Source organism: Oreochromis niloticus, linkage group LG14 (assembly GCF_001858045.2).
Source record: "Oreochromis niloticus isolate F11D_XX linkage group LG14, O_niloticus_UMD_NMBU, whole genome shotgun sequence".
NCBI classification, from domain to species: Eukaryota; Metazoa; Chordata; class Actinopteri; order Cichliformes; family Cichlidae; genus Oreochromis; species Oreochromis niloticus.
The window spans coordinates 23188284-23202340 of NC_031979.2; the positions used below are offsets into that span (position 1 = coordinate 23188284).

At 44.9% G+C, this 14057-nt stretch overlaps 1 protein-coding gene across 3 annotated transcripts in view; it reads right to left on the bottom strand.

Annotated features, from left to right (window-relative positions):
* The window catches only part of cux1b (cut-like homeobox 1b), a 62265-nt gene that overhangs the window by 13948 nt on the left and 34260 nt on the right, over window positions 1–14057 (bottom strand). The window contains exons 8-19 of one of the 3 annotated variants that reach the window (XM_005459368.4): window positions 13797–13863; window positions 9258–9306; window positions 6810–6914; window positions 5456–5644; window positions 5164–5222; window positions 4836–4878; window positions 4569–4665; window positions 2444–3253; window positions 1670–1753; window positions 1079–1180; window positions 415–968; window positions 181–322 (exon numbers count right to left, since the gene is read on the bottom strand). In XM_005459368.4, coding sequence (XP_005459425.1) covers window positions 181–322; window positions 415–968; window positions 1079–1180; window positions 1670–1753; window positions 2444–3253; window positions 4569–4665; window positions 4836–4878; window positions 5164–5222; window positions 5456–5644; window positions 6810–6914; window positions 9258–9306; window positions 13797–13863 — 2301 coding nt within the window. The remainder of the gene's footprint in view (window positions 1–180; window positions 323–414; window positions 969–1078; window positions 1181–1669; window positions 1754–2443; window positions 3254–4568; window positions 4666–4835; window positions 4879–5163; window positions 5223–5455; window positions 5645–6809; window positions 6915–9257; window positions 9307–13796; window positions 13864–14057) is intronic. The other 2 variants (XM_005459369.4, XM_005459370.4) reach the window with 2 other exon arrangements.

Consider the following 14057-nt stretch of genomic DNA (forward strand, 5'->3'; position numbering starts at 1 on the left):
GAGACGGTGGGTGGGATGGAAGCAAGAAGGACGAGGGGGATGAGGAGGAGGAGGGCGGGTGGGGTGAGTGACAGAGTGACAGTAACAACTAGCCACTAGCTCTAATCAGGCTTTCAGAGTAGTGTTCCAGCATAATATATGGTGTGTGTCGGTGTGTGTATTTGCATGTGATTTGTTTACCTTGGTTCTGAGTCTGCTGGATGTGTGCGTTTTGCCCCTGGTCTCCGTTGAGCCAAGGCTGCATACGGAGGTACGCCTCTCTGCTCCTCTGGTTCAACTTGTTCCACGGTTTGTGTCGAGACAGACTGTCGGTCAGTATACCCTAAACCCCGCGGATGGAGAAGAGTTCAGACGTGCAACCAATGGACAGTCGAAACAAAGCCATAAAACTCTGGAACTGCCCCTAAACCTCACCTCTTTAGAGTCCTCCTGGTTGTGGTTCTCTTCTACTGTCTGGCTGGACATGGTCCTTCGTGGATCCGTCTGCATGTTGCTCCACCACTGCTCTCTCCAGTAACCTGCTCCTCCGGCACTTCCGGAGCGGGACAGTCCCTCTGAGCTCCGACCCATCCTGAGAGCTCCGTCAGCAGACATGTCGACCCCCGAAGAGCCGCGGCCCTCTCTCTTCACGCTGGAGCTAAAGTCCAGAATTGGAGACGGGGATGAGGGCGAGGACAAGAGGGAGCTGGGAGGTTTCTTAAGGGAAAGGGCCAGGGGGTTGTAAGGGGGGAGCGGGGCGGTAAGAGATGAGCTCAGGATGTCCCTCTGTGATAGTGACGCTGATGACGAAGAGGAAGATGAGGCTTTAAGGATGGGCTCCAGTGCGGCCTGTTGGGCTTCCATCTCCCTGCGAGCTTGTTCTAAGATGGAGCGGATGGCTTCGTCTGATCCACTCCCCCCTCCGCTTCCTATTCCACCTCCACCTCCCCCTTTCAGTCCTGCATAGGACGGTTGAGCATGAGACAAGTCTACAGAGAGGAGAAAAACGGCCTTCATTACAGACACAGCCATCATGGGCACCGTAAATGCCCCGGAGAAGACGGGGGGGGAAAAAATTAAATAAATAACTCCAACTTACCAGCTTTCTGCACCTGCAGCTCTCTTTTGGCCTGCTCCAGTATGGACTTGATAGCTTCATCAGAACCTGCCTCTGGGGTGCGCACACGAGCGGTGATGTTACCTGCAAAGACAGGATGAGGGAATGGGAGGAGACGGAATACCTCGTCAGATTAAAACGCTGGGAAAACTAACAGAACAGATAAAGAGGAGACGCTGATGGAACCTACGAGAACGTCGAAGAATTACACCATAGCACAGCACAAAGAACAACATTCCCACCACTGAGCTTCAAGGCAACTACACTGGAGGGATTGTCATAATTTCTCGGGTCCCTTTGGAGCTTACACATGCACACGTGCTGCAGGGTTCGTATAGTAAATACTCCCCGCAGAATAACAACTACCAATAAAATCCCTAAATACACATGCTGGCTTTTCCTTTGACGCAAGTCACTGAAACTGTGCGGTTACCTTCAAGGCACATTTATATCTGTATGCCTGCCCGCAATTAATATATGGCAACATAGGCACACACAACACAGAAACATCCCAACACAAACATGCCACACAGACAGAACGTGCTAGAATCTCCGTGTGTGAAGGGGACAGACCTGTGTGTGAAGCTGTATCGGAGAGGGTTCTCCGCTTCGGAGCGTCCTGAAACACTCGGCTAAGCTGGGGCTGGCCTGAGCCCTCTGTTAAAAACAATATACCACACACTATGTTACAGCACTTGTGTGTTTTTTTCCTTTTACAGCTAGACTAAATGGTGCCTTACAATGCTCTGCAAACATAGTAAGTGTCTGTTCCATCCAATGCACATTATATAGTACCATAAATGCATTGATCTTAACCATCTGTGGCCGAAGTAGGATTCAAACTTCTACCTCCAACACTAATATTAAAGCCACCACAGAGACGGGCTTGTGGCAGCTTTCAAACATGGGAATACTAACATGGACCATCTACGACTCGCTGGCAAATTGTGTTATATTTTTTATGTACCTCTGAGACCAACTTCAATCAGCAATGTCTTGATGCGTTAAGAAAGGCAAGCCCAGGCTAATCGAATCTACCCGTAGTTAACAGTACCCCTGCCTTTCTCCTAGTTCCCACCGATCAATAGTATTGATGTGTGAAAGGTTTCTGTATTGACCACGATAGCTAGGAGAGGCTCTTGGGATCAGTGCGTGACTAGGAGCTCATTCAAAAAACACAGGTGTGGCACAGAATGGGAGTTAGGAAAGAGAAAGAAAAATAAAAAAGCTAGTCCATATTGACAAGCTAATCAATTGCTCTGTGCAGGGCTTTACACACATACACACAACATGCAAGACACACACACTCCCCCACGCGCAGACAATAATACAGGAACGCAGACTCACCTCTCTGCCGTCCCTGGATGCTGCGCAGAGCGAGGATGTTCTGCTCATCGGCGAGGAACTGCCTCATCTTGTGGAACGGCTCCTTCCCCCTGATGGTTAGCTTGTTCCACGGCTTTGGTCTGGCCAGGATCTCGCTGACTGATCCCTGGGACAGTCCCAGCACATAATGACCAAACACACGCTGACCAATGTTGTGCTTGATCAGCTGCTCTTTCACTTGCCGAGCAATCTCCGCTGTGTCCATGTCCTCCCCGTCCAAAACACTTCCTGTATTAGCATCAGAGTGGCTTGGTGATGGGGAGGGGGCGCTGCCAGCTGTACTGCTCCCGTTAACAGGAGCCATGTCAGGGCTGGCTGGAGGTGGCTGGGGGCTGCTGGCTGCCAGAGGGATGGCAGCAGACCCTGAGCCAGGGGTGGAGGTAGGGATGGAGCTGAGGGTTGGCGTGAAGGGGGTGAACAGTAGAGCCCCACTGGGGATTCCAGAGGACTCCTGCAAGGCTTTTGAGTAGAAGGTCTGGAGCAGCTGCCGCTGAATCAAGGAGTTCAAAGCCATCTTACCACCCACCAGAGGGAAGACGGGGGAGTAGAAGTCCTGTCCAATGCCCGTAGGAGCGAAAGGGAGCGTTTCACTGCTGCTGCTGCTGCTGGTGGTCGTGGCAGTGTTGAGGGGGTCCGTGTGAGTGCGAGACAGGGGGAGCTGTGAGGAGGACGGAAGAGAGGGAGGGGGAGGAGGGGGTGAGGAAGAGGGGTCGCTTGGCGCGGTCTCCTCCTTCGTTGTGGACTCTTCTGTCCCTTTTCGCCCGGCTGACCCTACAAGAAAGGTCAGACACACCATGCATTATGGGGGGAGTCAACAAAAAAGGGGTTCCAAAACGAGAGAGAAAAAAATAAAATAACAAATGTTGAAAGTTATCTTAATCAAGTCTTTTTCAAATTAGTGAACTCTGTTTTCCTTTTTTGCCAACCCCCCCAGGCAAGTGCCCATGCATTTGTGATTTCAACCTTTCTTGTAAGCCACAGCCTGGAGGGAAAAAAAAAGGACAAACAAAACAATTGACACTGTGCCACTTAGGCAGATTAGCTTGGCCCAGGGCTCAGTCTCTTTTTCCCTCTCTCTCTGTTGCAGGCAAAGCAGAAGTAACTGGACAGAGCAAGATGATGTCCTTAGATAGCCAATACACCAAGTCCTCTTCCATGCTGCTGCAGTGTGTTCTTACACACCGATTTATTCCATTGTAGGTGCAGTAACATAGTTTTTAGTCCAGAAAAATACATCCAGGTGAAAAAAATAAATAAATAAAAAAAAACTTCTGAAATTAGTTTGGCTTAACAGAAAAAAGACGCCTGTCACCAAAAGACAGACTGCACAGCTCTGCTGACTCAAAACAAAGGCCCTCGGCTGCTTGTTTCCTAAAGAGTTCTACTGAATACATTTTTATATTCACCAGAACAAATACAGACAAAAAATATATTTTCTCAGTCTTGTAACTACTAGAACCCATCTTGATAATAATCGCTGGGAGAAATATTATTCTAATGCATAACCATTGAGACTTAACATGATTGAGTAAGACAGTACGCTCCTCTCACTGTGAATGTTAATCAATTCAAAGCTATTCAGCTATTCATGCCTAAAGCCATGACATTTCAAACCCATAAACACTGTTGCAGAGGGCAAGAGTCCTAATGTCGGGGGCATTGCACGTCGTCCTCGTTCTTGTGTAATGCGGCTCCGTTACCGTTCAGGTTGACCTCCTGCTGGGGTATTTACAAAACACCAAAGATGCCTTTTCCTCCCTTCCGTGAAGAGCGGGACTACAGCAGCAACATTTCCAAACCATGAGAAAGTTTTGCATGACTTTTACATTTATATTTTTTTCAACCAATGAACCTGTACATGTGGGTTGCTGTGGTGCAAATAATTCCGCAAACATTACGAGATAAGTATTCTCAGAGAAAGACAATCTATATGCACACAAGCTTGTATGCACTTCCCTGACGACTTGAACTGCAGCTAAAGCCTCATAATCTCCCTTGACCTTCTCTCGGTTTTTTTTGTTTTGTTTTGTGAAAGCAGTTTGTCCGGTGTCGATGAACCCGATCCTTACAGCAACACAAGACTTACCGCTCAGCTCGGTGTTGGCGATGCGCAAAGCGGCGCTCTCCGATTGAAGACTTCGGTTCCTCTCCAGTAACAGCACCTCCAGGGGTTTGGATGAGTCCTGGCAGAAAGGAGATCAGGAACAGAGGGGGAAATTAAAGCTTTTGACACAGCTTTTCTGCAGCCTCTCCTCTCAGATGGTCATGTTTACTGATCTAGTTGTGCAATTTTTGCTTTGTCAATAACTTAGTGGCTGCTACCTAAGGTCTACAGTCTGCTGCTTAGTCTTACCTGCACAGAGTCAGATGCTCCAAACTCCATAGCCTTGAGGATACTGAGAAAGGAGGGAGGGAAAAAAGCAAGCATGAGAAAACTAGCAAATATACACAAACACACAGCATGCCAACTTTTCTATGTCTTTCTTTTTAATGACAAAGAGCGAGACTGACGATACAAAACTACAAACACAAAGGCTTCGCCTACGTAAGGGCACCCAATTGAGTTACCCACATTAAATGAAGAGACACATTTTCTGTCTACTGCACGTGTCTAAAGAGATCAGACACGTGCGATAAACAGATCTGTACAGGACACACAAATGCCTGTGTTCACTCCTCACCTCAACTCCTTCTTCACCTCCTCATAGTCAGCTTGCTTCTGCAGCTTCTCCTCCAGTTCCTACAAGTTACAAAGATGCAACATCGAGACAATTAAAACAATAATACAAATCAACCCTTGGATCTCAGTAGATCCTGTGTTTCTATTATTTACTTAACTCTACACAACGAAGAGTGTAAACTGGTGAATAGGGTTAAGCAAATGGGAAAAAGACAAGCTATGTAAGTATTACTATTATAAATGAAAAGTTAAAGTGGCTTCCAACCAAAATCAGATGTGTGTTGTGTTGGTACCTTCAGAACTTCGGATTTGCTGTTAAGCTGCTGTTCCAGCTGTGAGATCTGAGAGCTGGTGGTCTCTCGGAGTTTGGTCAGGCTGGCCTGCAGTCTCTGCACATCTTCCACCAGCTGGGCAGTCTCCCTTTCTTTGGCCCTGAGCTCCGCCTCCAGATTTGAATGGGACGCCACCTCTTCCGACTGTTCCTAAAGTCCAACAAGTTAGGCAGTTTAATCGAGTAAGATTCCAGCCACATGTAGTCTCAAGTTCTATCAAATTAATAATTTCATCAGTGGATGTTTTGTGTCAAACAAAGCTGATCAATATTGATTATCTTGTCAAAAGGCTTACTTCTTCAGATTAATAGAGATGATGCAATCAATCACAATCACCTCATACCAAAGGAAAGTAGATAACTTTGACGGAACAGATAATTACTGCCTGCTGAGCTGCACAGCGGCACTACACGACAATAATTACTGTGACCGAATGCAGTGAACTAGCAATCTCGCTGCCTTTGAAATGGTTGCTTCAAAGACGGAGACCAGGTCTGCCACTACTCGCAGTCAGTTGCCATCTTCAAAGCAACTTTGCATTAAGATGGTGATAAAAAGGCAAAAAGACTGAGTCTTGCTGTGATCAGTGTGTAACTGAATGGGTCGATTTGGCAATTACAATAAATCTGTTTGTGATAAAATGGTGATCAACTGTGGCAAATCTATTGGCATCTACATACAACAAAACTCACCTCATGGATTTGTAACAGAAATGAAAATATTCCTCCACAAATAATGATGTAGTTGCTGCAGGACACTGATTTAACTGCAAAATGATGTGCGCAACCTAATTTTTATGCAGAAATATAACCAGAAGCAGGCAACAATTTGAGCCAAGCTCCCAACTGCAAAGAGACGGGCCGCTGATGAGTTGCGTTTATCAGCACACGCTCGCTCAGACTGCCAACACATTGCAATCAATCTGTCTGTGTTTAAAAATTAAATGGCAATTATTTGCAAACCTTCACCAATCTGTCAGAGTGATGGCAGTCGGTCCGAGCTGGACTGTGCGTGTTTGGAGACAGGCTGCCTCCCACAAGGGGATCTGTGCAGTCGCCTTGTGATCAAAAGTGGTCTGCTAAAGGTTGATGGTGTTGCATGCTCAGCCTTTTGGATGATCAGTTTGTTCCAGCAACGACTTGCAAAAGATTTATTGAAATCACTGAGCAACCACCTATTTTTCCTAGTGGCAAAGAGGTTGCCACCCTATTTTTACTCTAGTGTGACTGAGCCATTAATCAGTCTGTCAGTGTAGCATAAAAAGGCCAAGCTGATCTTTAGCCTATCAATCCAGTGAATGAGTGAAACGTGTTACCGTGTTTGGGTCAGCCTTGGCCGGGCTGCTGAGCTGCTGGGATTGGCTGCTCAAGGACAGCTGCTCTCTGAGTGACTCTGCCTCTCTCTGAGCTGCTTCTGCTCGCTGGAAAGAAAAAGAAAAGGAGAAATGTTCAAGGAAAATCCTGTGTCGCAGGTTCCTGCAGTTAAAACACTATTAATCTAAAGTTTAACGCAGATCAGTTCTGTGTTAGTTCAGTGTTAATTTTAATGTACACGCTTTCCCGTTTTCCCTACTCAACCTGTCTCATTTTTTCCACTAGCCCTGGAGAAAAAATTAAAGAGCTATTTAACACATCCTTCGAGACAGACAAAATGGGAATAGTGAGCCCAAGAAAGCGGGAATAAAAGTTTTTGTTCATATGCAAAACCCCTCCCCTTTTACTCTGTTTAAAATCTGTCAAATCGGTGACCGCTGCTCATTGACAGCAAAGACGCCTGTGAAGGAGAGGAGTACAATACTGAATGCACAACACTAGCAATCAAACTGAACAAGTTTTTCAGTGCACAATCTTCTATCAGTCAACTGCACTTTTTATTTGGAAAGCGAGTCAGCCCCTTTCAGCGTAAACAATGATATACTTCAAAGTGGAGGGGGCTGGAAATGCGATGTACAAATTTAGAATGACAACCAAGAGCGAACATTTCCTTAATTAAAAATTTCAAGTTATTCCTGAGCATTGAGATGACACCCGCTGCCTGGTGTTTACTGCTAAAGTGCCGTGCTCCAGTAGGGAATCATCTACAACACCGGCCAACTTGCCATCATTAGGAGTTACAGGGAGCCGATTCCACAGTGTTCCTAATTGCAACCATATTGAGAGCTGTTATTGACTGGGTGGGAGTTGGACTGCTAGTTGCAAAAGAAAATCCTGTTTTCCATTTTCTTCTTATAAAAGCATATAAAAAGTCTGTGACTGAGCTGGAGGCCATGCTGTCATCCTCTGTAAACCTCAAATCAGAAGTGTGAATAGAGTGTGTGTTTGTGTGTGCGGCATTATAGTCGGAGTGTTAACCTTTAGGCTAATATTAACATTACATGCCTATGCTACCCCTTTAACCACAAATCATACTCTTGGGCTAATAATGAAAGTTAACAACAATGACATTAACAGATACCACAGGAATATTTACAACACGAGGGCAGAGGGCAGACCGGGGGGCTTATTTCAGCTGGATGGGTTTAGTAGGTGTGTAATAAACAAGCAAAAGAAACAGCAACCCTCGCAGTGATAAGCAAGCCACATCTCATGGATTCTCAATAGACAGGAATATTTTGGTATTTTTAAGGTCTATTTTTCATGTCAACAAACCCACAAAAAAAGAAAAAGGAAAAAAGAACCAAAACCACTTTTCTGAGATTCTCTCAGCAACAGGCCCACATGCTCTTTATGAAGATTAAAGAACAGTTTCTTTAAAATACAAAATAATATCCAAAAAATTATGCCCACTGTGACATTAATCAAACCAAAGCACACGGTGCGAGTGTACTGATTATAATAGCTTATTATAAATAATATTTATACAGCAAAGTGCTTCACAAATTGGATAAAACCACATATTAAATATGTTTCAATGCCCCCGACTTACACACATTCAAGCATATGGTCTTAAACACACCAACATAAAAACAATGGTGTGACCAATATCGTAAAGTAAAGCGCGAGTATTTAAGAAAAAGTTAACCCATTTAGCAGACATTTAAAACAAACCACAGATTTCTGAAGGATGTCGGAGACAATAAGGAATCCAAAGTTTAGCAGCCAAAACCTCAAAGACTCAATTTAAAGTAAACGGTTAATCAGAGATCGACTGTCGTCACAAAACACTCAAAATAAAAAGCAGGAGCCTGGCCATGCAGGGCTTTGTATGCGATTCACTGAATTCAATTAAAATGAACGCTAAACCTCACTGCAATTAACGCGCAGGGGTGTCAAACACAAGGCTCGGGTACCACTATCAGCCGGGCAAAGACTCCAATCTGGCCCACTTGAACTTTTATCTGTATTTTCATTGGTTTTACAGCTTTTACGTCCCCCATTACCAGTGACACTAAACCAAAGTAAGAGACAAACAATTAAAGAACAGAAAGTCCCTATCAACTATTTTTCTGTTGACAAAGTTTCTTTTTTCAAAATGGGTCCACAATAAAATAAAATGACACAAAGTGGATGTGAGTCAGCACAAAAAAAAAAAACTTGTTGGTGGTTTTGGTCATCTCACATTTGTTTATAGGAAGCTAAAATATAAAATATCACTAAACTAAATTGTTTTAAATCGGTTTACCTCATGTTTGCCTCCACAACAATTTCAGCCAGCATTTGTTTTGTCTACAATTTAACAATGAAACTTGTGAAGACAACTTGGACAGTGTTGCACTTGAACAAAAAAAAAAAAATACTATTCAGTATTAAACCGAGCGGGCTACCTGATTGGCTCTTTCCAGGTCTGTCATCAAGATCTCAATCTCATCGGCCCTAAGAGACAGAAAAACATTTATTGTTACTTCAGATAAATGCACAGAGGATATTAAAAAACAAAAACAAATATGGATAAATGAATGATGACGACTCCCAGAAAGAGAGGTGCACACATTTAGAGCATCCCGGTCCTGTGTCCATTAAGCTACTGTCTAAATTTCACCTTAATCCATTGATTGTGAACTCCATAACCCAAACAGCTTGTATGTGTGCGCGCATACATGTATTTAAATGTGTGTGTGTCTATGAGTGTGGGTGTGCACATGTAAGCCCCTAAACCCAGGCCACACTAAAACAGAGGGATTACATTAATAGAGCTCTAAGTCCTAATACAGCAGACTAATCTGCTATGAAGCTGTGTGATTGTGTCTGACTAATGGTCTGGATGGAGGCCATGGTTCACCTCTCACTTGCTAGAGGTCAAACAGCAAGAATACATCCCCGTAATACCACCTCTCATTGGACTTTGGGAAAAATATTTGAAATAATCCCTCTATCGTGAGAGACGCAGATACCTGGCACTTTTCTGTGAACAATGAGAGGGAACTGAAGAATACAGAAGCGCAACCAATGTTAATATTTCGTAACGATGGCTTTAACTTTCGAGTTAAACTACAACTGCCTTAATACCCTTTCTGTTTTTGAGTTTTCAGCGTGCGTGAATACGTTTCCCAGCACGAGGAGGCTTTGGAAATACTGACCTCACCGATGGTCTGTAACGCAATGCAAAGACACGGCATAAATGCGTGCGTGTTTATTTAAGACATTCCTCGCTGATAAGAATACGCGAGTGGCACTGAGTGGAAAGACGTGAGGCGCATATGTGCACTGCGCGTCCATTAAGACCTTTTGATTTTATTGCAATCTTTTGATAGTGAACCCAATAGCCCACGCAGCTTTTGTATTTGTGTGTCACAGTATGAGAAACAGTGTTATGTCCCATAGGCTTGAGTACTACTGATTTGAATGTGTTTAACAAAACAGACACAGTTGATATTAGGTCAACATTGTGCCACAGGCAATGCAGCAAAAAGAATCAGATGTGGGTGGGAGAGCTTTTTCACTCTCCGCTTTTATTCTTTCCCTAACAGTTAAAAGGATCTAGTATGTATTTAAGCAACATAATAGTACACTACCTCAACAGCTTTTATCCCGTCTTAAGCTATAGTGTGCGGGACCCGCAAGCGCACTCAAATCGCGCACCCGCGCACACAAATGTTAAGGTCAGAGAGCCAACAAGCTAGAAAAGCTTGTAATGGAGAGCGTTTATGGGTAGTAATGCAACCCAAATACACCACCGCTCCTGCTCCAAATGTGATCATTTAATCAAAGTACAGATGCACAAAGTCTTCTTAAATAACCTTTGGATTTGGCTGTATTTGGGAATTATAAAGGCAAAGCTAGAGGCTGAGGGCCAAAGCAGATCACAGGGAAGGGATTTTCTGCATATCCTGATACAGTCAGTCAGTCGCTGGGCAGGGCAGGAACTGTCCGTGGCCCGCCAATGCACCCGCTGGAATGACTTCATCAAACACTGGAGAGTAAAAGGGGGGGTGGGTCCTTCGTGATGACAAAGTCTGATTTTATAGCACCCAAACTTATCTATAAAACACCATACAGCAGCCACAGGGAGGAGCTATAGAGTAGATACACAGCCGAACTGTTAAACGCACACAATCAGCGCACACTCAAACACACTTACACACACTCTTTTGTACCATGAAAGCCAATGGGTGCACCCAGTGACATCAGTGAGTACTATAGGACTTCTGAAACAAGCCCAGAGCCTCTGAGGCCCTACTGTACTTCCTCCATCTCAGACAGGCCTTTTCATCTCTTATCATCTTCTCTCTCTTGCTCCTCACTCAAGCGCTCCTTTTCTTTTCCACCCTCTGCCTGCCTCCATCCTTTCCCCCTCAACCGTTCCCTTCCCATCGCCCTCCACTTTTTTCACCCCCTCCTTTCATCTTTTTCTTCCTTCCACCTCCCCTCTCTCATCTTTCGCCCTCTCTTCCTCGGCCTCTGTCCTCGGTGCCAGCAGGATATTCCCCTGATTTAGATTTTCATTTCCCTCCTCTATCGCACTCTTATCCCCTCTTCCTCGCTGAAGCCTCCGGCCCCTGGCTCGCTTTTTGCCCTCCAGCTTTCATCACTCCATTCCTTTTCTTTCCTTGGCTTTCTCCACATTGCGTTTTCACAGCGTGTTACCTTGGGGATTTCAAGGAGGCTTAAAAAGAAGCTAGCTGTGAGACCGTGTCTGTGTGTATGTTGTGCGCCATTTTGTGTTGTTGTGTGCTTGGGGTGGACACCGGAAAGAAAGGCCTATTGACCGGTGCCTAATTATCGGCAATTAAACAGATTTTAACCGAAATGTTATCAAAGTCTCCTGCATGCAGATAAAGCTATACGCAAACATACAGAGGAGCCTCCACGCACTCAGCTCGCACACTCACACACACACACCCACACACACACACAAAGCATCCTGTGGGGCTGGAGATCAATATATCATTAATCTTTAACAGGGACTAAACGGGTAAAATGCGGCCAAGCCAGACCCTCACAGCGTCGACACAAAGGGGGGGGGGGGCTACGCTACATCTGCAGGCCCGCCTCCCGATGAAGCTGAGACTCTCCGGGCTCTGCAAACATCGACCAAATTCTCAGGGAGTGTGTTTGTGTACGTCCACGGGTGTTTGTGAGAGTGTGTTAGTGCTTATTTTAAAAGGCAGATTACCCAAATGCAGCGAGAGGATGGGGGGGGATTTGTCACGCAATGTCCTCCTTAGTGAAAAGTTTAGAGCGAGTGTGTGCGTGTGTGCACGTTTGTGTGTGTGTACCCGCACGTGTCTGCGCACTTGTGAGGAGAGAAGCGCATGATATGTATGTATGCGTTTGTGTTTCGCAGTGCCAAAATGTATGCAGTTAAAGGGTTAAAAGTTGTGTTCAGCCAAACACTGGCGATTTGCTCAGCCAAGCAGTAAACGGGGGAAGGACTCCAAGGACTGGGAGGGTGCAGGGTTAGAGAGGGTTTGTGTGTGCTTTAAAGCGTTGCATTAAAATTTCAGATCACAGCACGCCACATAGTCAAGGACCCTGACTGCCTCGGGCTCACGAGTGAGTGAGCGAATGAGTGAGTGTATACTTGTACGTATGTGTGTGTGTGTGTGTGTGTGTGTGTGTGTGTGTGTATGTGGGTGGGCATGTGTTTATTAGCTTCTGTAAGCAAATGGGACCTACTATAAGTGTCTTTTCAAAAAGTGTTTTCTTCTGACATAAAACGAAGAGACAAGGGCGCCAAAAGAAAGCGTAAAGAAATGTAGGAAGAAAAAAAAAGAAGAAGTGCAGGAAAGGGGACGGGGGGAAAGAGAGGAAAAGCAGGGAGGGCCTTCTGATAGACTATGAAGCATATTGATTAGTGCCATTACACTGTGTGAAATATCTTCCTGTGGTCTTTCCTCTCACACTCAAAAAAAACACCTAATGCAGGAGACAAATGACAAAGTGTGCGAGCGAGCGAGGTAAGAAGAAAAAAAAAACAGGGAGAAAAAAAAAATTGTGAGGAAGACAGAAGAGGGATCGATTTGTTTTTAACAGCCAATCAATTTAACAACTCTGTTAATGGAGAGGCACAGTGAGTTTGGGGCAAGGTAAATGGGACGGGGTGGCGATGGTGGTGGTGGTGGTGGGGTGGCCTTAAAAGCCAAGTTGATACTCTCCCGTACTTTGTGTGTGCACACAGGATGCCCTTGACCATTTTATTATCAGTCCCTGGATTTAGCCAAAACAGCTCACATTTCAGCCAAGGTAGGATGATTTTTTTTTTTTTTTTTTCCCCTCCCCCGGAAATGTAATTTTTCAGCTTTGCGTATGCGAAGGTGCTCACGAGATTCTGGGTCCTGCTGCTAACCCAGAGGGAACGAGGAGTGTGAATGTCATAAAGTGCCACTTCACAGTGCGGAGTGCTGACATGGAAAAGCTTCTGTTCTCGTCCTCAACACTACTATAAGATCAATAATGATAGATGCCCAAAGCTCGACTGAAGCCATCTTATCTTACAGGTCCTATTAGAAAACATATGTAGCTTTCAATCTGGCACCTCTCTATCAAGTCTCTGATGAAATCTGAAAGCTCTTTACCCCATTAAGACATCAGGCGCCTATATAAGACTTATACGTACATATCAGGTCTTAATGGATTAAACAAAACCACACACACATGCGCGCGCACAAAACAAACTCTATTTTGATGTTTTAGTTTGGCTGCAGAATACATTACAATCCCTTTCAGTATTTACAGTGCATGGGTAATGCCGGGATTTGGAGGCTGCTGGCTGTTGTGGGAGAAAATCCAGCTGTTAGGGAGAGAAGGGGGAGTTTCCATGCAAGGAGATTCACTAAACAGGATGATTATGTCAGGAGGAGAGTATGGAGGAGCCAGAGGGGAGAAGTCACCCGCAAACACACATAGATCAGTGAGGCACGTACTTTGCTGTGGATTCCTCGTCATACTTTGTCTTCAAATCAAAGAGCTCGGCCTGAGTTGTTTCAAGTGCTGCAAAAGACGGTGAGAGTCAGTTAAGGGTTTTCCTGGTGCAAAGTGAGCTGAAGAAGCAGATCCAGGCATGAGCGACACTTTTTAAAAGAGCATTAAAACATGTAAACATTATCTTTGACAGCTTCTTACTACTAAAGTCTTATTTCACACGAGAAACTTTGGCATTTCTGTTTCTCACTGATGACAGCTGA